Raw genomic sequence first — 25,793 nt, 5'->3', positions numbered from 1 at the left:
GCCAAAAAAATGGGGGGCCTTGGTATGCCACTGGGTATGCACTTTTGCACTGTCGTTACAGGTAGCACATTTTAATAGTTTTCCACTTGATGGTAGAAGGTACATTTAATCTATCTCCACTGCAGTCTCAGCTCAAGCCCATACAATAGCGTTATTTACAACTGAGATAGCACAAATGAATGGGTCATATTTGTATTTACAGGGTTAACTGTTTAAAAACATTTTTTGTTGTCCATTATTAAAGTAGGCTAAACCTTATGTAGTTATATAGTGGTGGAAATACTCGTTGATTAAATGTGATAAAGCCAAAAGGGAAAACATAGTTGCCACGCTGCCAAAAGAAATTTTATTTGTTAACTCCATTCCAACACATTGCACCATACAAAATGTGACACGTGAATTCAGAATGCACAAACTTTGCTGGCAAATCTTTCTTCATCACCCTTAACACAATTTCTGAATGTGTTCATATGCTCTGTGAAGAACACTGCAAGTTCAACACCATTTGATGTAAATACATTTGTGACAATAGTCAACATGAAAAGTAAAAGAAAGTGGAAGTAGTCTAAGTGTACACGTAAGTTCCGAAAATCACGATACAGCTGCATAAAAGTAAAAGTAGATGCTAAAGTAGGTCGTTTTTCATTTTCATCGTGAAAAAAAAGTTTTAAATTCATTTAAAATTAGAACATTCATTTGACTGAAGTTACAGCCTCAAATTTTACCCTCAGCATTAAATTCTCGTAGTGTAATTTCTACACTTAAGCACATATTGACTGAGAGGTCTTTATTATAAATTCCTTGACATACTTTTTTGCGAATTTACACGTTATTGACAGTGCATGGTTTTCTTGAATGTACTGCACGCATACCAAACTGTATTTTGTCCTGGATAACACCCAAAAAGAAGCTCTGGGTTGACCTATCCATCTATGAGGTGAATTAATTGGATGATAAAGAAGGTAAATAAAAAAACAGGTTATTAGAACTACTGTATCCACTTTACATACATAGGAACCCCCTTTTTCTTCCTACAATCTGCTCATGGAGTTGAAAATAAATACATCGTACAACATAGCATTGACAGGACCTTGACCTTTTTTAAGTGCACAACAGTTATAACAAAAGCTAACCAGGCCTGTATTGAAAAACACTTTGTGGTCATTTTGCATCAACTCTCGTTTAGTTTTGTCAAATTACATCTCTTTAATTTGAACGCAGAAAGACAAACACACAAACACTAAACTGGTAATGTTGTGCAATGATAAACATTAACACTGTGCTTAATTATACAGATAATATTCCAAGCAAGAATTTGTTTTGCTTTTGTAATGCATCATTCAAATGTTGCCCAATCTGGTTAGGACTCAGTTATCTAAGATGTGGTGAGAGGCTACAATAAGTTTAATAAATTACTGTAGGTAACATCAATGCTGTCAAAGTACTGGATTGTTATATGTTGTTCTCAGGTTTTACCCCTCACATCTTCAGAAAGATTATATTTTTGGGTACATTTGTAACCACTCAATATTTCATAACAGTAAATATGTTATTTCCAAAAGCTAAATAACTAAAGAGCTCAACATACAGTACATTGCCCATTAAAAGCACGGTTTCTAATTAACACTTACACTGCATAAAAAAATTAAATAAAAAAAAAACATTTCCATGTTCATACTTTTTGTCAACTTGCTCCTCACAACTGCATCTATCTATTGCACAACTGCAATAGATTACCATCTTTAAAAACACAAATGTGTGTTACAAGTGGATATGGAGGATTTCAAGGAGAGATGAACAGAATTCTAGGCCAAAACCAACATTGAGGAACCTAAGGCCAAACACTGACAAAAAAAAAAAAAAAAAAACGCTTTCAATACCTACGCCAACCGCTTAGCATGCCCAATGTGCATGCTTTAATCACTTAAGGTTGCAGTTTCACAACCCGTTCTGAAAATGTACTCTTGGGTCATTTTCAGCTCTCAATTTTCTGTGCGTCACTAATTTAAAGTCGAAGTTGAGTCACAGCATTGTCATATAATGGTCGAGGGATTCAGTTAGCTTTTTCAAAAATGCTTAGGTCAACCTACAGTGTTAATTGACCAACTGTAAAATGAGGTAGCCATTTTTTCTTTCTCAGGTTGCATGGGTTTTAAAAGCAACATCAGCCTGATCTCAATAGTTTTGTTTCCAGGTGTCATCGTATTGCTAAAAAATTCCAGTCGGTAGAGTTGAACACTCGCGTGGTCTCCGGTAAGTGAAAAATGGATGAATGATAATAATAATGAACAGAGCAAAGCTGATGAAAAGGATAAGGCTCGATGCCAGGGGAAGTCATTACTCATTTCTCCCCAATTGTTACAGCTTACCTGTGCAGGTAGTCTGTGGACCATGTGACAGTGGAACATGTGGAGCACCAGTCAATGGTTGACTTCACACACAAAAAAAAAAAAGACTGCTGGCCGTTCAGGCCTAGTATGGAGAGAAAAATCGGTTGTACAGCTGTGCTTCTGCTGTGAGTCTAGGTAATGGTGTCATAATTTACTTTAGCAAGTGTATATAAATAAATAGGAAACATTTGCTGAAAAAAATAATGGTGAGGTCATCCTGAAATATAAATGGGCCTTTTATAAAATGAGGTAACAAATATTTCCCCTTGTCCTCAATCAACGTGGGGTTTGCAAGAAAAATCAGCCATGGGTTTGGTTCCAGGTGCTGGCTTATTGCCAAAGTTCCAGTCTACAGGGTTGAACAGTTGCATTGTCTTCTTGTAGGTCCAAAATGGATTAATGATAACGGTGAGCAGAGCCAGTCCGATGAAAAAGATGAGCCGCAAGGCCAGGGGAAAGTGGGTGCTGATTTCTCCCCGATTGTTATAGCTTACCCACCAAAGGTAATAGGTGAGGACCATGCGACAATGGAACATGTGGATCATCACCCATTGGTTGGCTTTCCAAAAAAGACTGCTTGCCCATCCGGCCTAGCTCGGAGAGAGAAATGGGTTATATTTAGGTAATTGTTTTTGTGTGACTACAAGTAATGATTTATGAGTTTACCTTCAGCAGCATCCATGATATGCAGGTGAATGGTGTGCTCATCTCCAGTAGTAGCACCACTACTGGCACAAAGTGGCCACTGGAATTTGACGTCACTGCCATTCCGTATCCTGCCAGGGCGAAGAAATGATGAGTTGCCAGGGGAAGGTCAAGTGACCGAAACACCAAACTGTAGGTGTGAAATGCTGCATTCTCGAAGACAAAGAACCCTGTGGCTGTGAGGATAATGAACCACGACCAGTCTTCTTGCCCAGTCCCTATGTCTCTGCTCAGCTCAGAGTCCTGAGTAAGCGCTCTGAGACCAGCTACTGAACTCTGGATTCCAAACACTGCACGTGTGGCTGCAAGGTTCCAGAAAACTTTCTCTTTGGCTTGCAGTGCATTGTAGGTGGAGGACAGTGATGTACACAGGAGGTGAGTAAGGAGGAAGACGGATGCGTAAAAGACAAAACCAAGGCCAATAAGTTGGTATCGAAGATCCCATGGATAGTTTTCTGCCATGGCCTGGAACGTGGCATCAGAGCGAGGCAGTTGCTGTCCAGGATCCATACTCAGCAGCTGTATTATGTGCCAGACATCTGCAAGGCATGTTAAAGCGATGTATTTTGTTAAGAGTGGGTTTTATATTTTGTTTTCATCTTGTGTACGCCTGTTTTTCAAGCGTGTTTGCAATTAATTTGACATTTTGATTGATATATGAATACACAAATAACTAGCATGTAATCAATGGCATTGCGCTAATTTAATTGTTTTGCGGGATTGTCAAATCGTGTCTCAAATAATGAAAAGTGCACACTGCATTTTGGAAACGAATTTACACTTTGATGTTGGAAAAAGCCCATGCCTTTGCCGGCAGGCAGCGACGCTTGCTCGTATTTTGTTTAAAGAGGAGTTGGCATGAGACGGTAAAACATACAATGTTCTATGGTCGTCAAAACTCCGAAAGCTCAAGCTAGCTGCGATCGAAAATTTGTAAAAGAGAACTATGTTTATAAACCAATAAGGTGACAAAGAAACTCAAGAATTAAGTTAAAATATTTCTACTACTTACGTAAAAGACAAACGTTTCACAAATGTCCACATTTATACATCTCGAGCTCATGTCATACGACTTCAATTTGGTCACGTGAGATGCCAAACCAAAGGGAAGTCACGCCTTTTTTAAATGTCTGGATATCCCATTGGCCCAAAAAATTATACACGCCCTAGTTCATTGATATAATCTAAAAGACTTTAGATGTTTTCTGCGCACTGCAAGTCATAACGAATGACGTTTTCGCTTTAGCGGCCATTTTAGGACAGAACCATTTGCCCCACAAAAACTTTATGGCCATTTCAAACTAGCGGCAACTCATACATTGTGTATGCGGGAGCGGACCTCTCGACGAAAGTGAGCGGTGGACAGCAATTTTGGGCGGAACGGCTAGTTTGATTGAATTTGTCTCTTCTTTAGAGCGCCGCAGCGCTGACGTCAACAACGCATCTATTAGCAGAGGGGCTAGGTCTCGATGTACGTTTGTGTGGAAATGTAGTTCACGGACAACAACAAAAAAACTATTCACCTTCTCACCGAAACTAGTAAAACTTTACAAGGCAAATATAATGCCCGGACTCGTTGAAATAGGAGAAGTCGCTGTTTTCTTGTGCAACAATGAAAAATAAACGCGTTGGTGCTTAAATATCCTTGCTGCTTTTCACTTCCTGACAGGCAGCGTCTACGTCGGGCTACGAGGCCGCTCCCATTTTGCGATTGCGGTGGACGCTCTTCTCTCCTTCACTCTGAGCGGACGCTAGTGTGAAAAGGCCTTTAAATCGACGAAGCTACGGAGCATGCGCTTTGAACTATCGATTCTTCAAGTTTGAAAGATTTTCAGACGCCTTATTTGTCATAAACCTAAGTGATGCATTAATTTTGGGTTTTGTTGTTGTTGTTTTTTGCCCTCTACTGTCGGGGAACTGTTGTATTTCAGATAACAAAACGCTACTCCACCGTTTAGTCTGCCCAGGGTGCATGCTTTATTGATTTTAAATTGCTTTTACACAACACTGTGTTTTGAAAATGCACTTTTTATTTTCAGCCTCCATATTTACAGTGCTTCTTTAATTTAAAATCACAGTAATAAGAAATCATGGGAGATTCAGTTAGTTATAGTCTTTGTAAAAATTCTTAGGTAAAATTATATTAAAATATAAATGGGCCTCGTTTAATATGAAGTAACCAACGTTTCTGTTACTCCTCAGCTTTCATTGGGTTTGCCAGCATCAGCCTGATCCACCATGGATTTGGTTCCAGACAGGTGCCGGCTTACTGTCCAAGTTCCAGTCGACAGGGTTAAACACAGGGGTGAAAGTGGGCCAGATAGGTCAGGAACGCAGTTCCGGTATAAGATTCAGGGCCAGAACGCAGTTCCGGTATAAGATATAGGCCGGAATGCTGTTCCAGTACACGGTGCTTTGATTTCGAAAATATGACAACAACTGTCAAAACACTATGTATTTTTTTTTTTTAAATGCTAAGATGCCACACATGCATTTTAGCTCCAAGAAGAAAACAAACTACCAACATCAGATTTACATACACAAGTGTTAACAACAAGCATAATAAAGTGCTTGTGAAGCGTAATCCGTTTCCACCAATATTTATTATTGATTTTATTCCACGGACGGCATGGAGGTTTCCCCAGCTGCTGCAGTTATCCGAGCCTGACGATGATGAGTCACGTCAATGTGCGAATGCACGCAGCAAAGCAAAACGCCTGGACTCATTTATCCGTTCAATTGCCTGACATACTGACATGTGATCAGCAGAGATGGTTAGCTCTGATTGGTTCAAATGTGTATGTTTTCTGGAACAACAACAACAAAAAAGCTTGTTGAACTGATGCGACAAAAAAGGGCAATGCAACATAAAATGTAAATCTTTAAGAGCAACGAAAGAGTTGAGGAGGCTTATTTATCATATTTAGTTTTATTTGCTCTGATGGGGAGGTTCCAAACATCTTAGCTGTCAATGTGCACTTTGGACTTATATTTGTTAATTTATGATAGGCTACTTATTCATTTCCCTATGATTTAAAAAAAAGTCAATGTTTGTGCGATCTTCAAAATATATTCCATTTCACTCTGCATAATATAGTCATTTGTACTTATTTTTGAATGTATATTACTTATATCTTTATTATTGAAAAAAGTAAATGTTTACATTAACTTCAATTTGAATATACTAGTATATCCTATATTCTTAAGTAGTTAAAATTGAGATTTGGCATTTAGTATGTGGGGAACTGAGGGTGTTTTCCGAAATTTCCGGGTCCGCGGTGAGTCAGCAACCAGCACACTTTAGCTCAATAGACGATGTTTATTGATTACAAAATGCAGAATAAATTAGATTTATTGATTACAATCCCACAAGAGCAAGCAACAAGTATCAAAAACAAGCATAACAAGTGGCAACGATGACGTTAGATCTAGTTTGTCAATCCCAGAATCCCTGCGTTACCGTTACAGCATAACAAATGTTCCTTAACAATGAAAAGCGCTTACCGTTGACAAATGAGCGGGGAGCCAAATGCTCCGGCAAAGCGGCGAAGGAACAAAGCTGAGCGAATACGTAATCCTCTGGAAGACTTCCGGAGAGTTGGGGGAGTCTCCCGACTCTTATAGGCACGTCTGACGCGGGGACACGGGTGGCCACTCCATGCCCCCACGAAAACGCACCACCCTCCCCCCGCAAGGGTATGAGATTCCCCCCAAGTTCAGGCTCCCAGCGGTTAAAGTAGAATGTTTAAGTTATCTCGTGAGATTCCCTCCTAACTATGGAACTTAAGCGCGTACTCTGGTGCAAAACAAGTTATCTCGTGAGATTCCCTCCTTACTATGGGACCCAAGGTGAAAAACAATACAAGTTGTTACAATCTAGGTCACAGAAGCAATCATACATCACAAAGGCATAATGGGCTAAAGTTAAGGCATCACATTATATTTTCCCCCATCAGAGGGAAAATAAAAAAAATAGGAGATGGAGGTTGGAGTAATTGCTGTTTTTGTTAACTTTTATTTAGCAAATCATTAAAAAAATTTGGAATGAAAAATAAATAAATAAAATTTCTGGCTCCGTGGCAACCTTCACGTCGGGGGGTTCCAGCAAGAAATTCTAGCCACTTTCATCCCTGGTTAAACAGTTGCATGGTCTTCTTATAGGTCCAAAATGGATTTAAAATAATGGTGAGCAGAGCCAGTCCGACAAAAAAGGTGACATCCAAGGCCAGAGGGAAGTGGTTCCTGATTTCTTCTTGATTGTTATAGCTTACTCACCAAAGGTAGTAGGTTAGGGCCATGCGACAATGGAACATGTGGATCATCACCCATTGGTTGGCTTTCCAAAAAAGACTGCTGGCCCATCCGGCCTAACATGGAGAGAGAAAGCGATTATGCCGGTAGTTTATTTACCTGAACTTCAAGAATTATGTCATACTAATGTCAGATTTTGCTTCAACAACAAGGAGTGCATAAATATAAATAGCAAAAATTGTGAAAAAGGTTTATTTCAATGGTTGAATTAAAAAAAATCTGAAAATTGAATTTTAATGTATATAGGCATCAGGCTTTTTTTGGGGGGGGGGGGGGGGAATATATACAGTATGTATAAACCCCTTCATGTTTATGACTTTGAAGTTTCTTATGTAAAGGATATTCACATCATAGTTTAAAGGATGAATTTTGAAACATCCACTCTTGACTGTGTAACTGGTGGACTGCACTGATCTTTGTGTGTACTGGGTGAGTTGCTTTCTTAGACAATTTTCTTGTAATTCAACAGCACACATAATTGGCTAATAAACACAACTAGGACTCGATCAACCCTAGAAGGCTTTCCTCAAAAGAGGGTATCTTATGGTAATGGCCGAAACACTCAATCGTCTTGAGAGCTTGAGGTGTAATACAGAGGACGTCCGTAAAATCTGGCATCAGCATTTGTCAATCTTTCGCTGTGTCATACTTCTTGTCAAGCGTTTTGTACGAAGTGTGGTCTCTTGGCTCTGTTGAAAACATATCAACTAAACTTAACGATAGGAGATGTAACTATTTTACCTTCAAAAGCATCCAGGATATGCCGGTGAGGGGTGTACTTATTTCCAGTAGTAGCAACACTAATAGCAGAAAGTGGCCACTGGAATCTGATATCATTGCCACTAGGGATCCTACCAGAGCGACAAAATGATGTGTTGCCAGGGTAAGGTCAAGTGACCGAAACGCCAAACTGTAGGTGTGAAATGCTGCATTCTCAAAGACAAGAGAACCCTGTGGCTGTGAGGAGGCAGAACCATGACCACTCCTCCTGCCCTGTCCCTATGTCAGAGTCCTGAGTAAGTGCTCTGAGACCAGCTGCCGAACTCTGGATTCCAAACACTGCACGGGTGGCTGCAAGGTTCCAGAAAACTTTTTCTTTGGCTTGCAGTGAGTTGTATGTATAACACAGTGATGAACACAGGAGGTGAGCCAGGAAGAAGACAGATGCGTATAAGGCGAAACCCAAGGCAACAAGTTGGCATCTAAGAGCCCATGGATAGTTTTCTGCAATTGCATGGGAGGCGGTATCAGATCGAGGCAGCTGCTGTTCGGTATCCATACGCAGAAGAAAGGTTTTAACTCGGCAGCTTGAGGTGTCAGATCTGTTGGGCAAGGAAAAAACATTTACAGTATTTATTTTTTTAAATTGGGTTTTATGTTTTGTTGTGTGTATCATCTGTAAGGCTATCGTTTTATTTAATTCTTGTTTTCAATTAATCGGAGAGCAAGACTGGATATGCAAAACAATCATTTAATTAACTTATTTTAGTATATGAAAAATACACCTTCATAATTTAAACCCCCGTTTAGAACTTTTTTTAGTCTTATATATTTTGCTGTAACTATTTGTACATTTTTATTGGTAGTCACAAAATATCATAATTTCAATGAAGATTAAAACATGAGTTGACACAGGACAGTGAAAGGTGCAATGCATTAACTTCAGTCTGTCAAAAAACGTAACCAATCCAAATTAAGCCTCCAGCTACCTGCGTTCAAAACATTTACATGTATGCAAAAAAAAAACATTTGAAAATCTTAGGAAATGGAACGTGACGCAGCAATAAACTCACATTTACATTCAAATGTTTTTTGGCTTACATACATAAAGGACATCCGTTTCAAGAACGTTGACATTTACATCTATTCAAATGACTTCCAACCGGCAGTCGCGCCTCGTTTGAATTTTCAGGCACCCAGTTGGACAAAACTGGTGCGTGCCCCAAACAATTTGTTTTACCTGTCTCCAAGTTGAGTCAACAAGTCAATAATAACAACAACAAAAATCACAATAATATGTAATTATTGATATAAAACCATTGGGCGGACGCATTTATATGATGCACTGCAACGCTCAGTTGCGAAAATGGCAAAGCAAGTAAATTCATTTTTCTAAACTTTGTATTCATGAGAGCGATTAAAGTTAATTTAATAGTAGGTGAAAGTTTGTAATATGATACAGTAATAGCAGCTACAATAAAAAAGGAGTGATACTTTGTCTTCTCATGTGCTACCATCTGGTGGCATTCTTATGTCACTGCATCGTCTCACACCCTCAAAATCAAATACGGTACAGTACTGTAACTAGGCTATAGTTTTCATAACACGCATTTTAATTTTAATGTAATTGCAGTTAAACGTTTGATTAAAACCATTTGCAAATGAAAATGGTTAAAAAAAAAAAAAAATACGCCCCCAAAAATTTGATATGACATTTTTTGGAGTCTCTGATAGTCTGGTAGCTGTGAATTGACTCCGTGTATATTCGACATTAGTTTGCAGGTGATTATACTTATGGTAAGTAGGCCTAGTTTTATTACGTTTTACTTTTAGCACTCAATAACCTATTATTTTTATTCTATTAAATACAGTCATTCATTCTTTTTCAGTACAAAAGTAATGTGGTACTAGTATGTCGTATGTTAGAAATGCATGTTTTTACGGAGACGAGATTTTGTGAAACAAAATGCACGGTATATCATACCAGAGGTAGCCCAACCGAGAACCGACTCAAATAGGCTTGCAGAAACATTGCTGCAAAATTGCAATTGCATGTTTCTTGTGAAATTTGACGTACTCTGGTTTAAGAAGACGACCTTTTTCCCCCCCGGCCAGTGAACTAGGCAACTTGCTTTGAGTTAATGGTTCGGTTAACACTGAATACAGTAAAAGCACAGAGTGCAAAACAAAACAGTATCTTTTGTGAAAAGAGGACAGAGGTGGGTAGAGTAGCCAAAGATTTTAGTCAAGTAAAAGTAGCGTTTACATCCAAGTAATATTCCTCAAGTAAAAGTAAAAGTAGTCAGCCAAAAAATGTACTCAAGTACAAGTAAAAATATATATATTTGGGGAAAAGAAAACTGAAGAAATGAGTAACATTGTGAGTAACTGGATACGATGTTTGATTATTATTATTATTTTAACAATGGTATTTTTTCCCCCTCATCAATTAACTGTTATTATTATAATGTACAATAACCGATTACATAAACACATTAAGCCAAAGAAATACAACAACAAAAAACATTGAAATCCGCCGAGAGAAAAATACTCTACACAGGCTGTTTTGAAGTAAAAAAAAAAAAAAAAAAGGCTGACCTACAAGAATTGTGTAGATCCGAGGAGAAAAATTTTAAGGGGTGGGTGGGGGTGTTTGGGGTCGGGAGATTTTTTTTAGTGTCGGAAGCTTGGTATGCAAGCGGGAAAAGCGGCACAAAGCCAAAATTGCACACCAGAGTGGCCAAAACATTGACTTATTTCAACTAAACAAAGGACGGTACACTGTTGTTTCCTGTCTCTTCAATGTCAAGCTTGGCTGCACGTCGGCCGTGAATGGACACCCAAAGCGCCGTCACCCATTTTTAATTTTGGAAGATGACAGGAGACAATTACAAGCTTGCAGATCGTAAGTCCATCTAACTAACTAACGACATGTTTTATTGAAGTTGCTCAGCCTGTCCCAATATGCAATGAGTCCATGTATTGCACGGTAAATAAAAATAAGGTCGGTTATTTTCACGGCTGCGTTTTATCGCCGCGTTCACGTTTGTACATTTGTGCGTGCTTGCTGATGGCATATGAAACTTCAGTTCCTTTCACAAATGTTTATTGGTCATCAACACACCGTAGAATCAAAAGTTTAGACATACAAAATAAAGGAAACACATCTATATTAAACACTGTAAACGTTAGCATTGCTACATTGAGGCTAATGGGGAAAAAAGACAACCTAGTTTAGCCTGCTGTAAAACATTGGCAGTTTTCTCCAAAACGCAAACTTGTGGTTAAAAGGTGACACTTCAAACATAAAAACTCGCTGGTTAACAGCATTTGCAAACAAAAAAATGGGGGAAAAAATTGATTACTGACACCACATGTAATGACAAAAAGAGCTTTTTTTGCGGAGTGTAAAGTTTATGGTTGGCTGTTTAGTGAATGTACTTCCGGTGAACATTTCAAAATAAAAGCACGTCATGCTTGACATATATATAATGATTTCTGGAGTTAATCCCACATACTTAAGAATTCAGATTCTACACTAAGAATAGCGTTAAAATTACACCTTTTATGAAAAATCTGATTGGCAATGAATAATTATTATACTACATATATAGTAGTTTACTATAATATTAATGCTAGATATATTTTTTAAGAATTGTTTTGAATCATGTTGGAAAGGAAGTCAGTGTTCTGAATCTTCACATTCCATTCCTTTGCACTAGTTAATGCGATCAGCATTTGACCTCATTGTTTATTTGTGATTTATTGTTGTTATTTACATGGTTATTTGTACTTTAATAAAGAATTTAAGTGTTCAAAAATGTTTTTGTGAATTAACAAGCGTCATCAAAAATTTCACTGCTGAATTAGTAAAAAAAGGGGGAAAAAGGATTATTAGATTAGTTGACTAATCGTAAAAAGTCGGCTGACTAATCGGGAGAAAATTAGTCGTTTGGGACAGCCCTAGTTGTACAGTGTACCGGAACATAGTTCCTCCACACCCTTCTCACCCTTTTAACCCCTGACCCATTTTCATGCCTTTCTACAGAAATTAAGCGTTATTCGTCCAAAGAACATTAGTGCCTTCTAATGGAGAAAACATTTTCCTATTATGAAACTAAAATAACCATATCTCCGGTTTTTCGTGGTCAGCTTTTGAGTCATGTTGACGGCTATGTCAAATGTGTAATTTTTTACGATTTTTTAAAACACGCCACATGATTGAACAGGCTGGCGTGATCATAGCACTGCAAGCTTGATTTCAAGCAACATTGGTATAATGGAGTCACGTGATGATTGTTGTGACGTCTCATTGGTAAAACTAGGTGGGCCACTGTTGGTGTCTCTGGCAAAAAAAAAAAAAAAGGTAAATACGCAATAATACGTGGAATAAAGACTAGTTTAGCCCAAAGTTGCTGAATAAGAGCAGTGTTTCTTCTTTATTGTGATCTAATTGTATTTACCAGTCGACACCATACACGTGGGGGGGGGGGGGGGGGTTAACCAAGGGAAAAGAGGAGGGAAAGTAAGTCGGGAAAAAAATGTGATAGGGCAGGGTGGGCCGTACACAATTCTGGCAATGTGAGGAACCACTGTATTATGAAAATCACCTAAACCCATAAGCAAACGGGCTTCCATCATTCCACTAGGCCAGCAGACATGTGGCAGGTTTATCTCTCGTGTCACTGGCAACTTTATGTCTCAAGCATGTTTAGTAAATTGTAGCAACCATGAAAGATGCCTTTCAGTTGTAAATTTACTGCTGTAGTGGTAGAAAGTGGCCTTTAGTATGAATAATAATTAAATAATTAGTGGGTGACGGGTGACTAATGGCACATACCTTAGTGCGTCACCATGCAAAAAAATACAAAGTACAAAAAAAAAAAATCAGCAAAGTGCAATTCAGCACTGCAGTTTTCAGTCTTCTCAAGTTCACAATTATCTTTACTGTACACCATAATTTAAATAAACAAATCTCTTGATTCACTTTACAGGGTCCAAAAATAAGATTGAATTCATATAAAATAGTTTACAGACAACCCATATTTGTTCATACAATATTTTGTGAATGCATTTTTTTAACCCTAAGAAGTAAAAGTGTTTTCTTCTAGCATAGGGTGTAATCAATAAAGAAGCGAAAGAACAAGTGATTTAAAGCGTCTAAGAGCATATGTGAAGGAGGGTGGGAGGGCTAGAGAAAGGGAAAGGGGGAGAGGCAGGACAAGCGGGTGGGCGCTGTGAAATCTGTTAACAGGGGAGCTCTGTGTGTTTGCTGGCTGCCTTGGCCGCTTGCCCAACTTGGCTCATTGTGATCAAGGCATGATCGTGGACTCCAGGCAGCCTTCGCCGCCGCCTCGGCTGCCTAGCGTCTGGACACAGCCTTGCTATCAGCGCTGACATGGAAAGACCTGTGAGTGCCTTATCTGCTTCCCCGCTTTCTTCCTCTGCCTCTGCCTGGTGTTGGTTTAAGCTCTGTCGCAGATTCTGCTGTGGCTGCATGCAGGCGTTTCACTCATGTTTGGGTCTCTCGTCATGGAGCTTCTGTAGGTGGCAGGACGGGTGGGCATGAAGAACGTTTTGATACAGTAGCTTCCACTCTGCAAGCTCACCCTTGTCTCTTGCTCTGCCTATCCGGGCACGAGGGCCGTCCACCCGTGATCCCACAATACCTCTATGGGCATTTGGGATTATATGTTTAAACTTTCACACTTGCAAAGAAATAGTCAGATAAACCAAGAAAGGCAGCAACCCCAGTGACGAGCAGCTGAAAGCATGAAGCTGTTTCCAGCCACAGCCGAATGACGTTGAGTTTGCTAAGGCTCAAGAGTGTGCCGCTGTGTGTCTCTCCCTTGTGACTATTCTTGGTGGTATGTCCTCATGATATGTTGTGTTTGGATTCCCTGACAACTACAGGCTACGAGGTAAAACCTCTCTCCAGCCTACTGCCTTTCAAAGAGAGCTGCAACTTGTCACATGCTCATAATAACATTGTATCTTTGAAGCTTTTTATATGATTTACAGTATATTTTGTTCCCCAAAAAATTACAACTTTCCTCACCAAAGCAAAACTGTAATATTTGCAAGGTGGTGGTGTTTGCACTTGTATTATTACACAGAAGCAGCTACTGCACTGCTGTCATTGTGGCTCCACTCCTTGAGGACTGCCTATTATTGTGTCATGTTTTTGCCTCATTTTGTCAAGATTCTGTCAAGATGTTCTGGGCTAAACTGACCTTACCTGAATGGGCTATTAAATGAATTGAAAATGGAATTGAAATGAATTATTACAGCTTCAACGGCTATGTTTCTGTTAAATGGTATAATATTGAGATGTAATAATAAGCATAACATTTCTTTCTTAAAGCGGAAAAAGTTTGTTTTGGTGGACTGGGTCGAGCTGCTTTCAAATGATCTGTGCTCCATTCCCTTATTATGCCTGTGTGCATTGTTTGAGCGGGTGCTGTTCTTCAGGAAAAGCAATTTCCAACTCTATGCTTTGGATAAATTATTCTAGTGTTCTTTATTAGAGGGAATAAACTGTGGCATGTAAAACAAAAAATAAAATAAATGTACAGTTTATGGAATGTCTGAAATTTCTGCCAAAAAGTCATAAAATGGAACATTGATCAAAGAATACTTAAACAGAATGTGCAAAAATGAATACACCACAACAACTATGTTTTCATTTCTTAAATTGAAAACAACGTAAACATTCAAGATGAATTTTAGACCATTCCTTTGTACAAAATTGTTTTGGCTCAGCAAAATTCTTACAGTGTCTGGCATCTTGAGGAATTTTCTCTGAACTTCAGTAATTTTCTAAAGATGTATGTTGCAAAACTTAATAAATCCTGATCGTTTTGCACATCTGGTCTGCGAAACTGCAAAAACAGGAGGCATTTGTTTGGGCACATTTCTGTCAAAGGAGGGTCAACCAGTTTTTAAATCAAAGGATTCATTTAAGATGGCTGTCTGTGTGTGCTCTACAATTGACTGAAGACCAATTAGTGTTGTATCGGTCGCGAACGATTCGTTCTTTTTGAACGAATTGTTTGGGTGAACGAGACCGAACTAATCACCATCTGCACTGATTCGTTCTATGAAGTTGGTGGCGCTTGTTCGCTGCGTGGGAGGGCGTTGAGCAAGCGGCAGCGTCTTCTGACATCGCACACGACCAATCAGACGCCAGCCTCATCGCGGGCAGGGGAGGGAGCGGAAACAGAATCATGGCGTATGTCACTCATTTCCACGTGTGGCCAATAAGCAGCCAGCGTGCAGGCAGGGGGGAAAGACTGAGTTTTGTCACTTCCCGTTCAGTGATTCGGTCCTCCGGTTCCTGACCTAGCTTGCTGCTAACTTGACTTTCCAGTAATGACTATGCGGTGAACGAGTCATAAAATGAAAGGAAACGACTTTGTCACATATTTGTTAACGTGGAGCCTATCAAATGCTGCTCAAAAAGACAAAAACACCACACAAATCTAGCGAGCATGGTTTAGTGTTCTACTTTTCTCAACAGACTCGGGACTGTGCCTATGACGATATACTATCAAATTTACAGTAATTTAAAACACACGTAGCTACGAGGCAAGCAAAACCTGAGCTGCGGTCACGTGACGGCAGTGAAGCGGGCAGAGAACTGTCACTATATGGAGGCTTCATGGCAGCGATATGTACCTCATATGTGCACAGACAAAAAAATAATATTTAGTATGATCACCATAATACTGATTTGCAATGAAACTGTATATACATGTCAATTTTTTCCGAGTGTTTTTTTTTTTTTCGTGTCAGAGGGTGTCGGTTGGTTTGACAAATTATGTCAATCCGTCCATCATGTGCTACTCAAGCGCCCCAAAAACAAAGCGCGCGGACACGGGAGATGTCGCAATATGTCTACATTTTTCTTAACAGACTAATAAGAGTAGAAAGGCGAAATCATAAAGCAAACAATTATTTCTCGTCAGCATTTGACGATCTGAGATGCGGGGACGACAGGGGAGCTGACCGGATTATTTTATTTATTAATACCAGTGCAAAAATTCAAAACGATCATCTTAATAATAAAAAACAAAAATACAACAGAGCGAGAGGTTAATATGATGTGTTGGCCGTTCCATAATTAGAAATTAAACTTTCGATTTATTTTTATTTTCGTGACAGCAAGCATGCCGCGTTGGCTGTTAGCAGCAGCATTGTATATGTGAGCAAGATCATGCTAAAGAAAGTCCGTGCGCCCCCGACCCCAAACCCCGACTTCCCCCTCAAAAGGAAAATGTTTAACCGTGTCCTAATTCGAAATGCAAGCACGAGCCATGACTTTGAGCCCATAGAACTAGGACAGACGACGCGGAAGTCCTCCCTCGCTTTTGCAGCAGCGGGAGGGAGACGAGGCTGTCTCTGAGAGCAGAATGATATCGCCTGTCACTCATTTCTGAAACTACGACGAGTGGTCAATGTGCAAGAGAGGGAGGGACCAAGCAATGTCACTTCCCGTTCAGTTATACTGCGAAGCGGTCTTTGGTGATTCGTTCGGCAACGTCACTTCCCGTTCACTAACCGAACGATTCATTTGGGTGGGGAGGGAGATGAGGGGGGCGAACAATTCGTTGAACGATTCGTTTGAACGAATCGTTTTACTGAACGAACCGGAATGGATTCGTTTACTCAAGTGAACGACAGATCCCGTCACTAAGACCAATATAGGGTGTTGTACACCTTTCACCCAAGGTCACCAGGAAGGGGCTCTAGCTCCCCACGACCCTGACATGGCTAAGTGGTGTTGAAAATGGATGGATGGATTCATTTAGGCAGGCCTTGTACCCACTTACTGACATTCAGGTTGTTTTTATATCAGCGTTTCTGACAGGACATAAAAATAAAAAAAACCAGACCCTTTTATTTTTAATAAGATTGTCCTTTGGTCTGAGCTGTATTACGAGTGGATTAATTTAAAATATATACGGTCCGACATCTTAAATTGAACATGTTCAGCAGCGGTGGACTGTCAACAAAGCCTTCTCTGCTGGTCTTGCATAACCAGAAATTATGATTTTATTTTATGGCAAAAGTTAATTTCATTTTTAATGTCAGAGTTCAGATCCCAAGTTGGCCGAAATAGAGATTGGCCCTGAGGCCTTATGGGCCGCTAGCTGGCTTCACGTGGGACACTTGAACGTGACATATACACGTCCTGTGATTGGACGTTTGCTTAAGCAGCTCAATCCAGTCAGTCACACCAGAGCAATAGACCCTACCCACGTGACGTCACAACTCCTTCCTCCTGACTGGTGCCGCCCAATTGTCCGTCAACACATCATGTTTCCCCAACCAGCAACGAAGTATTTATAAGCCTCCAAGCTCTTAAAGTTTTTCAAACTTTCGTGAGAATAGGCTGATTTTGTGTAGACAAGATAGTTGTACAGTTCACGGTAGCTAGCAGATGTCAGGCAAATACGGCGGAGACAGCGGGTCGAAAAACATCGATTTAGGCATCAAATATGGATCTGGCGAATGGATAAACTGAAGCTTTTCCACATAACGCCTTTTATGCAACGCATCAAGTGAGTTTACGGCATCCGAAAGCACCGGGTCTTCCATGAAATGCATTATAAATTGCTCGATCAATTGATACCATTGATAATACAGACACAAAATGACGGACAAGTGGGCGGAACCATACAGCGAGCACGTGATTTTGTGACGTCGGTGGGTAGGGTCTATACCTGGGAACATTTAGCATAAAAATCTAATAAATGCTGTTTTGACCTACAAAGGCCGAAAAAGAGGAAAGCATAGATTTGGTGGGCGATATACTCGCTAGGCCATTTTCAAGACTGACCTTTCAAGAGAAGCTCACTCTTGTGAGGCAAGGATAAGCAGCCTCTGAGCTCGCTAACCTGTCCCAGGCCATAAAGGAAATCAAAACATGCTCGCAACACAACTACAGAGATGCAGCTTTCAGCATTGTGTCGATGTCAATTGAAAAGAGCGTGTTGTTGGAATAGCAAAGCACAGATAAACTGTGAAAGCAAGTCATTAATGTCTTGAGAAATGACATAATTTTATGTCGAAATAAGTGCTTTGGTGCACAGCCATTTTGGCGATTGCAAAAATTGTATTGATTTAATTTTCTACATTTAAAATGTTTTGATTTTTTCAGAATTCATCCACCTTAACAAGATTCCAAAATTTGGAAGCACCCAAAATGAAGTAGGGTGTTGGATGCTCTTTTTAACAGCACTTGGAGTGGAGGTCCCCCACCTCCACTCCAAGTGTCTTTTCCTCAAGTGCATAAATAGTATATCATTGTCCAAGTATTTCTGGGCCCCTTGCCTCGAATGTAGTTGCTATTCTGTACTAATCACCCATGGAATCTATGGCTAAGGTGCTTCTAATCACCTAAAGATGCATGCCCTGCCCGCCACATTGAGATGTTTGGGATGTCCTGCCCATGAATTCTCTGCATGTAACTGAGCTGTGTAATGAACGCTCCATCTGTGGCTTCATGAGCATTTGACTGGTGTGCAATCTCAGCAGGGCAGGATGGGCTATCTGTAATGTGAGGCTAAAATGGAACGACAGTATGTGAAAGGGAGAACGAGTATTAAATATATATGATATATATTATTTATGTGTGTTTCTACAGACTATTCAGTTGAATGAATAAAATTCTTGAAGATAACCTAAAATCATCAGTTCGAAGGTTGGGTCTTCGGCGCAGTTTAGTGTTCCAACAGGGCAATGATCTCAAATACACGCCGCAAAAGTGGTAATTGAATGACTAAATCAGGTTAGAATTAAGGTTTAAGAATGGCATTGTTAAGTGCTGACTTAAATCCCATTAAGAACATATGAACAATGCGAAAGAAGTACAGTATGTCCATGTATGAAAGCCAACAAACTTAACTGTCTCTGTTAATAAGAGTGGTCAATCAAAGACTCAATCAGAAGCTTTTGAATGGCTAACAAAACTGCCTAATTGAAGTGCAAATGGCCAAAGGAAACTTAACCAATTATGAGCATTGATTTATGAAGTTATAAAAGAATCAAACATAATGAATGTGTATATGTGACAAAGAAGTTTCTTAAAAATTCTTAGAAAAAAAGTCTTAAATGCAGTAATTAGAATTTAAGGTCTTAAAATGTCTAAAACTCTCCTAAAATCTTACAAAAGGTCTTAAATACAATTTGGAAAGGTGTTAAAAAATCTTTTGATGTTACTTTTATTTAGAACTTGCATGAACTTCAGTCGTTTGTTTTGTTTTGTTTTTTTCTGCTATCGATGTGAAATGGGTCTTGAACTGTATTTATATGGTCTTATAAAGTCTTAAATTTGGCTTCTTGAAACCTGCAGAGACCCTTTCTCTCTCTCGCTCTCTCTCTCTCTCACTCTCTACATATATTTGTGTTTGTGTATATTTGTATGTATTTATATATATGTAAATAAAATATAGCACACTTGTGCTTTTTATCGTGCTTTTAATCTTTTTTATGATTGTTTTGTAAGCGTCTTTGTGTGGCTTGGAAAGCGCTCTAGTAATAAAATGCATTATTATTATTATTATTGCTGTGTGTTCCAGACACCTTGCAACGTGACGCCTAGAAGGGACCACGAGAGGGACTTGGAACTAGACAAGAAGATTGAGGCTCTCCGCAGGAAGAATGAGGCTCTAATGAAAAGATACAAGGTGAGGACAAGTGCCCGCGAGCAAAGTGAGCTGTGTAATGTTGAGTATTTTACTGGTCGTAATGAGGCGTTAAACTGCAAGTCTCTGAATTTTGTTGAAAGTGTTCTTTTATATGCTTCCTGATTAGTTATCTATTTGGTCGAGTTGCCTTTAGGAGGTGGAAGAGGACAAGAAAAGAGCAGAAGAAGATGGAATGGCCCTCCTAAGCCGTAAGGGAAAAGCTGATGATCTCACGATAACAGTAAACAAGTCCACCAGTGTGAGTGTTGCCATTATTTAAAGCAATGCCATCATTTTGTTATGGATATATTTCATAGCTTGTTTTCTGTGTGGTGTGGAGCAGGAAAGCCGAGTAGTGGTGACCAAGTCTTTCAACACTACCTCACCTGTTGCGAAAGTACAATTGGAAATAGGAGCAGGCTTCGGGAAGGAAATTAGTCTGCAGGCATCTGGCAATGTTGGCAGAGGGCACAAGAAGAAGCTAATTGTTACCATGGCTGGTAAAAAGGTGAGTTTTGAATTCTTTTTGATAATAGTTAGGGGTGAGTATTATGGAAAGTACTGTATAGTTATTTGCGTATTACTTATTATGTGTAGTTATTTTTTTTCCTGATCATACAAATCTTTGAATGCATTTCATTGACTCATGGTATCTCATGACAATTCATCAGGTACACCTATAGAACAAAATAAGAACCTGTATGAGTGTTGGTTTTTTTTTTTTAACTGACTTTCCAAAGATACAAACATGAGTTTTGTCATACGTTGTTGTTGAATCCTGCAACTGATGATACTGACAGCTTCGTCTGTCATGTTTCTAAATTTAATATTAGAAGCATATTAGAAACACTTCTTGGTATGATGCATGGTAAACATGAAGGTGCTGAACAATACTAACATATTTATTATATATTGCCATTGACATTTCCAATCAAACATGACCAGGGTTCTTTTTACTATTAATGTAGGTAAAAATGTTGTTGCAACAGCATTTGCTCTAATGAGCTTTTGCTCATGTACCTAATAAAGTGTTATGAAATTAACATTGTCACAGTTATTATAACATATTAATATTGGAAAACCCCATTTTAGGGCAAGAGAGTGGTGTGTGAGAAAGTTGAGAAGATGCCAGACCCTACATGTTTGTCAGATGTCAAGAGCCCGGCTGATGAGGAACAAGCTGGCGGGGTCGAGGCAGCAGGGAAACCAAAGCAAGCAAGTCACATGACCAAGTTGGACAATACAGCACAGGTTTGTAGGAGAATTCAACTCTTAAAAGACCAAACATTTAAAAGGCAGCTTCCCCTTCTCATGCCCCGTCTGTGTCCTCTCCCATGCGTCACAGAGCTGTTTTACATAGATGCCAGACTAGCCACACCCCTACTGCGATGGTGCACAAAGGCTGTCAGACAGGCAGTTTATCAAGGCAGTTACTTGCATGGGATTTTGATTGGGGGGCTATTAATACAGTTGCAGTTGAAATGCTGGGCTGTAAAATCAAATATAACTGCAAATGCAAAAATTATGATTTTTCACGAAACTTTTGTGGAGGGTATGCTCATAGCGATACAACAATGAATTTTAAAAATCACAAAAAAGGAAATTATTTTTTCTTATAATTGATATCCTGACTTCAGAATGCAAAGTGCCAAACCGATCTATCTGTTTTCAAGCATCTTTCGCTGTTTTCTCATAAAATGCAAATGTGCAGAACTAAGAATTGAATGGAAACCTGTTAGATAAACCACAACTTGTTCAGGAAAGCAGGTAGCCCTCATTTCAGTCCTCAGGTTTCCCTCATTCAACCTTAAGTAAACTTGTTACACCTATTTGGACATAAGTAAAGCACTGTTAATTTTAGGTCATAAAAAAGCTTAATGAAGTCGAATTTAGTTGTCACATTCCTATGCTTATCATGTCTCATTTGTAAACAATCTTTTGTGACGAAACAGTGTAAAAGAACAAAACAAAACAACCCCCCCAACACACACACACAAATGCTTATCTAAAAAAAAAGCAGATCCATAAAAAAATATGAGGTCTCATGAGGTCGAATGAAGTCTTCCATGTTGTGGCGACATTAGTTATAACAGCTGCTGTTTTTGCATGACTGTAAGAGCATTGTAGAATAGAATAGAATAGAATAGAATAGAATAGAATAGAATAGAATAGAATAGAATAGAATAGAATAGAATAGAACACCTTTATTGTCATTACACAATGTGTCATGAGATTCAAAGCTGCCCCATAGAGTGCACACACACTTACACATAGAATGGATTGAAAAATATTAGAATGGATTGAAAAACATGTACAATCTCCTGTATGAAAATAAATAAATAAATAAATATATATATATATATATATACATGTATATATATATATATATATATATATGTATATATATATATATATATATATATACATATATATATATATATATATATATATATATATACACACATTTACACAACACAAGATAAAACACAATATAAAATGTATCAGTGGGGAGTCAATGACTTGTAATAGTGATAATCTTGTGGTATAGGTAAGGTGACATTTGATAGCAGCATTCAGTAATAAACATTGTTATTAACAGTGCAAAAAAAATAAAAATAAAATAAAACAGATTTCCGTTCACATTATGCTTTCATTTGTAGACCGCCGCAGTGGTATAGGTAAAGTGACGTGTGATAGCATTCAGTAACAAATATTGGTTATTAATAGTGCAAAAATCCAGTTTGCAGTTCACAATATGTTTCTCAACGCAAACTAGAGTTTGGTATTGTGACAGCTTTTGGGAAGAAGCGGTCTCTGAGTCTGTTTGTTCTGGTTGATATGGACCTGTATCGCCTGCCAGAGGGTAGCAGGTTGAACAGATGGAAGCCGGGGTGTGTAGTGTCCTTTATTATGCTTTTTGCTCTGTTCAAGCATCTGGAGTTGTAGATGTCAGTCAAGGAAGGCAGGGAGTTGCCGATGATCTTTTGTGCCATGTTGGTCACCCTCTGCAGTCTCTCCCTGTCTGCCACTGTGCAGCTTGAGTGCCACACTGACACAGCGTAGGTCAGCTGTTGTACTGTAGAGTTCAATGTACATCGCTCCATATCTCATCGATTTTATTAAGAGTAAATTATTTTCTCGTTTTGTTTTTGGTCATAATGTAAGTATTCCCCCTGAACCAGTATCAAATGAATGAAAATGCAATTAATTAGATAAATTTGTACTTCCCTGTTATCCTCCATGAAACAGGAATCGTGGATGAGAAGTATAGTAACGCGTTACATTTACTTGAGCAACTTCTAAGAGTAGTTTTACCATGCCATACTTTTTACTTTTACTTAAGTTTATTTTTGAAGAAGAAACGCAACTCATACTCCGCTACTTTGGGCTGTACCAGATTCGCTACATTTCACCTCTTTATTCTACATATTATATTTGACTTTAATTTAGCGAGGGATGCTCACAATGGCTCTTCCAGTTTCACCACACACACATTGCAACAATAATCACATGACACCAACCAATCATCTGTATCAATACGGTCACATAATCACACACAAGCTTGCATTCGGAAGTCTTATGAACGTGCTGGCCTGTTCAGTCTTGTTGCGTCTTTAAAGTGCTGTAAAACAAAAAAAAAAAACATATGCGCTGCCGTCAACATTAATCGGGAGCGTTTTCAACCTCTACCCCAGGAACAGATAAACGACATAAAACCGGTGATATGATCGCTTTAATTAATAAATTTTAAATATGTACATTGAAAATATACAACATCTTAATTTGGTTATTTTTCTTAAATCTAGTTAAATAATTTTCTCCATCCTGTTTTGAGTGTTAAAGGCTAATTGGCAGATTAATGCGTCAGATTATTCCATTTACTTTAAATAAGTATTGTTAGTTCGTATTAAGACCATAAGGCTAAAATTTGATATTTTTTCACCTAAATCAAGAAAAATTTTATTTCAAATAATGTTTTGTATTTGTTCAAGAATAGATGTTTTCAACATTATCTATTCGATTCTACAACCTTTTTTAGATTAAATATATTAATTTATTGCTGAAAATAAGTCTTAAGCTTATATTTAGCTAGCTATTTTTCTTATTTCAATGAATTTAAGTGAATAAAATTTACTTGAAGCGCTGGCAAATAATCCCACTTATTTCTAATAGATGTACACTGAAAACAAACGAATTTAGCTAGTTTTTAGGATTTGTGTTTTTGCAGGATGTTCTCCACTAGAGGGCATTCGTACTCTTAGGACGGGTAACGTTTCATTTCTGGAGATTTTTCTGGTCGAAATTTGATGATTTTTAAAAATAGTTCCTTGGCCTAATATGGATGTTTATGTAATTCGTCAATGTACCTATAATAAGAGTTCATATAGATGACGTTGTGCTGTGAAAAAAATTAACCATTGTTTAAAAAAAACAGACATTGAAAGCAGTTAGTCATTACTTTTTTACTTGAACTTGAGTAAATTTTTTGGAAGAGTATTTTTACTTGAGTAATATTTGAAAGTAACGCTACTCATACTTAAGTGAAATTAACTACTCTACCCACCTCTGTCATGGATTACAGGCATAAATTCCAACGAATGAACTCAATACGATGAGCAGTTTTGCACTTTTATCAATCAATCAACATTAAGCTTTAGCAGCACTCAATACCAGGCTGTGATTTCCATCCAGGTCTTCAAGTTATTGATGTGTTGACATGTTAGTTATCACATCCGATACAAATTGTTTTACTGTACAGCACGTGTTTAACGATCTGAGAGACATGAACACAAAGTAGCCCCTAGCTGAGGTGTGAGATGCCACACTGTTACTGACCTTAGGCCCCTCCAAGTATCAAAAAACCTTGAGACAGCTGCTCTGTCTCACGTGCACACACACACGCTGAGATGTGGGTCCCAGCAATAAACCGACATCCAGGCGGCTGATCCTCATCGCTGAGAGCATAGACAGTGCCGTCTCAGGAGGTTGCACTAAAATAGGGGAAGAGCAATTTGAAGTACTGTGTACTAAATCAGTGTGCTGAACATGCTGTTCTATTTTCTGTCCCTTTATTTATCTCCTGCACTGAATCTGCACTTGAATAATAGCTTAGCTCCAGTGCACCAGTCATCTGTGACTCCAGTGATCTGTTTTGCTGTTTACATAACCAGGCCTATACAGTGTATAGTACAGTACGTAATGTACGCTGTTCTCAAAAAATGCTGCAGGTGTACAAGAGGAGGACTGTAAGTCATTTTTCTCTGGCGTTACCCATAGACTGCAGAGTAATGGCAGCGTTTACATTATTTCTTGCTGTTAATGGTGACTTGGATAGGGGTGTGGCTATTTGGCATATTGTAATGTCAATAAAGCAGGCGCCTACGGTCTGTTCTCACACTAGTGACAATAGAGGTGAGTGGGGGACAAACTATGTCTGCTTCCAGCCACTTATTTCTCTTTCCTAAAGTGGTCTGATCTCCTTCTGCCTGATTGTCTTGCGTTTTCCATCACCCTGAAAAGGTCGATCTGATCTAATTAACATTCGACTCCCTTCTCGTTCCTGAAAAGGCTCATTATCATGCAACCAAAAAAGCTTGGCAAAGTGCCACGAAAGGGTGATTGAGAAAGAAGTGTGAGAATAGGATGAATGACAAAGAAAGGACTTGTAGAACGATCTTTTTGTGTTCCTATCAAAGTGGATTGAGGGTTGCAGATTGAGATAAATGTGTGTCACACCACCATTATATACATTAAGACATACAGTCTCTAATATTTGCAGGGGAACTGCCAGGTTACAATTCTTTCGTCACTTAATGTGCTCACCTTGCAAACCCAGATGACATGAGCATTTGAAAGTTTCCATCTGGCCTCTAAAAAGTCCTGCTATGGCGCTATATATCCACATGGGTACAGTGTTGTCCTTTAAATCTTTTTTTGTCGTTCTTATAAATGGGGAGACGCTTCTCAGTCATGTTCT

General features: G+C 38.8%; 2 protein-coding genes and 1 pseudogene across 10 annotated transcripts in view; 1 reads left to right on the top strand and 2 right to left on the bottom strand.

The window, feature by feature from the left end:
* Window positions 1–332: 332 nt before the first annotated feature.
* LOC130931050 (protein CLN8-like) lies at window positions 333–4,770 on the bottom strand. 3 transcript variants are annotated; one of them, XM_057859510.1, is made up of 3 exons: window positions 4,619–4,770; window positions 3,057–3,634; window positions 333–2,980 (listed from the first exon to the last, which is right to left on the bottom strand). In XM_057859510.1, the coding sequence occupies exons 2-3, from the start codon at window positions 3,603–3,605 to the stop codon at window positions 2,663–2,665; spliced, it is 867 nt and encodes a 288-aa protein (XP_057715493.1). In that variant the 5' UTR covers window positions 3,606–3,634; window positions 4,619–4,770; the 3' UTR covers window positions 333–2,662. The 3 variants fall into 3 exon arrangements, with proteins under 3 accessions (XP_057715493.1, XP_057715492.1, XP_057715495.1); XM_057859509.1 differs by lacking the exon at window positions 4,619–4,770 and adding an exon at window positions 4,108–4,225; XM_057859512.1 differs by lacking the exon at window positions 4,619–4,770 and adding an exon at window positions 3,973–4,097.
* Window positions 4,771–6,605: 1,835 nt separating this feature from the next.
* LOC130930902 (protein CLN8-like) lies at window positions 6,606–8,717 on the bottom strand (annotated as a pseudogene).
* Window positions 7,779–25,793, top strand: part of LOC130930901 (coiled-coil domain-containing protein 9) — a 37,090-nt gene continuing 19,075 nt past the window's right edge. Inside the window, exons 1-5 of one of the 7 annotated variants that reach the window (XM_057859198.1) lie at window positions 7,779–7,835; window positions 19,709–19,816; window positions 19,971–20,075; window positions 20,160–20,324; window positions 20,909–21,067. In XM_057859198.1, the coding sequence (XP_057715181.1) occupies window positions 19,802–19,816; window positions 19,971–20,075; window positions 20,160–20,324; window positions 20,909–21,067 (444 nt within the window). In that variant the 5' untranslated portion in view covers window positions 7,779–7,835; window positions 19,709–19,801. Of the gene's footprint in view, window positions 7,836–9,569; window positions 9,924–10,886; window positions 11,032–13,357; window positions 13,537–13,699; window positions 14,048–19,708; window positions 19,817–19,943; window positions 20,076–20,159; window positions 20,325–20,908; window positions 21,068–25,793 lie in introns of those variants that run through there. The other 6 variants (XM_057859200.1, XM_057859195.1, XM_057859199.1 and 3 more) reach the window with 6 other exon arrangements.

The sequence above is a fragment of the Corythoichthys intestinalis genome, chromosome 15 (assembly GCF_030265065.1).
Source record: "Corythoichthys intestinalis isolate RoL2023-P3 chromosome 15, ASM3026506v1, whole genome shotgun sequence".
NCBI classification, from domain to species: Eukaryota; Metazoa; Chordata; class Actinopteri; order Syngnathiformes; family Syngnathidae; genus Corythoichthys; species Corythoichthys intestinalis.
This window is presented reverse-complemented; position numbering and strand designations above follow the sequence as displayed.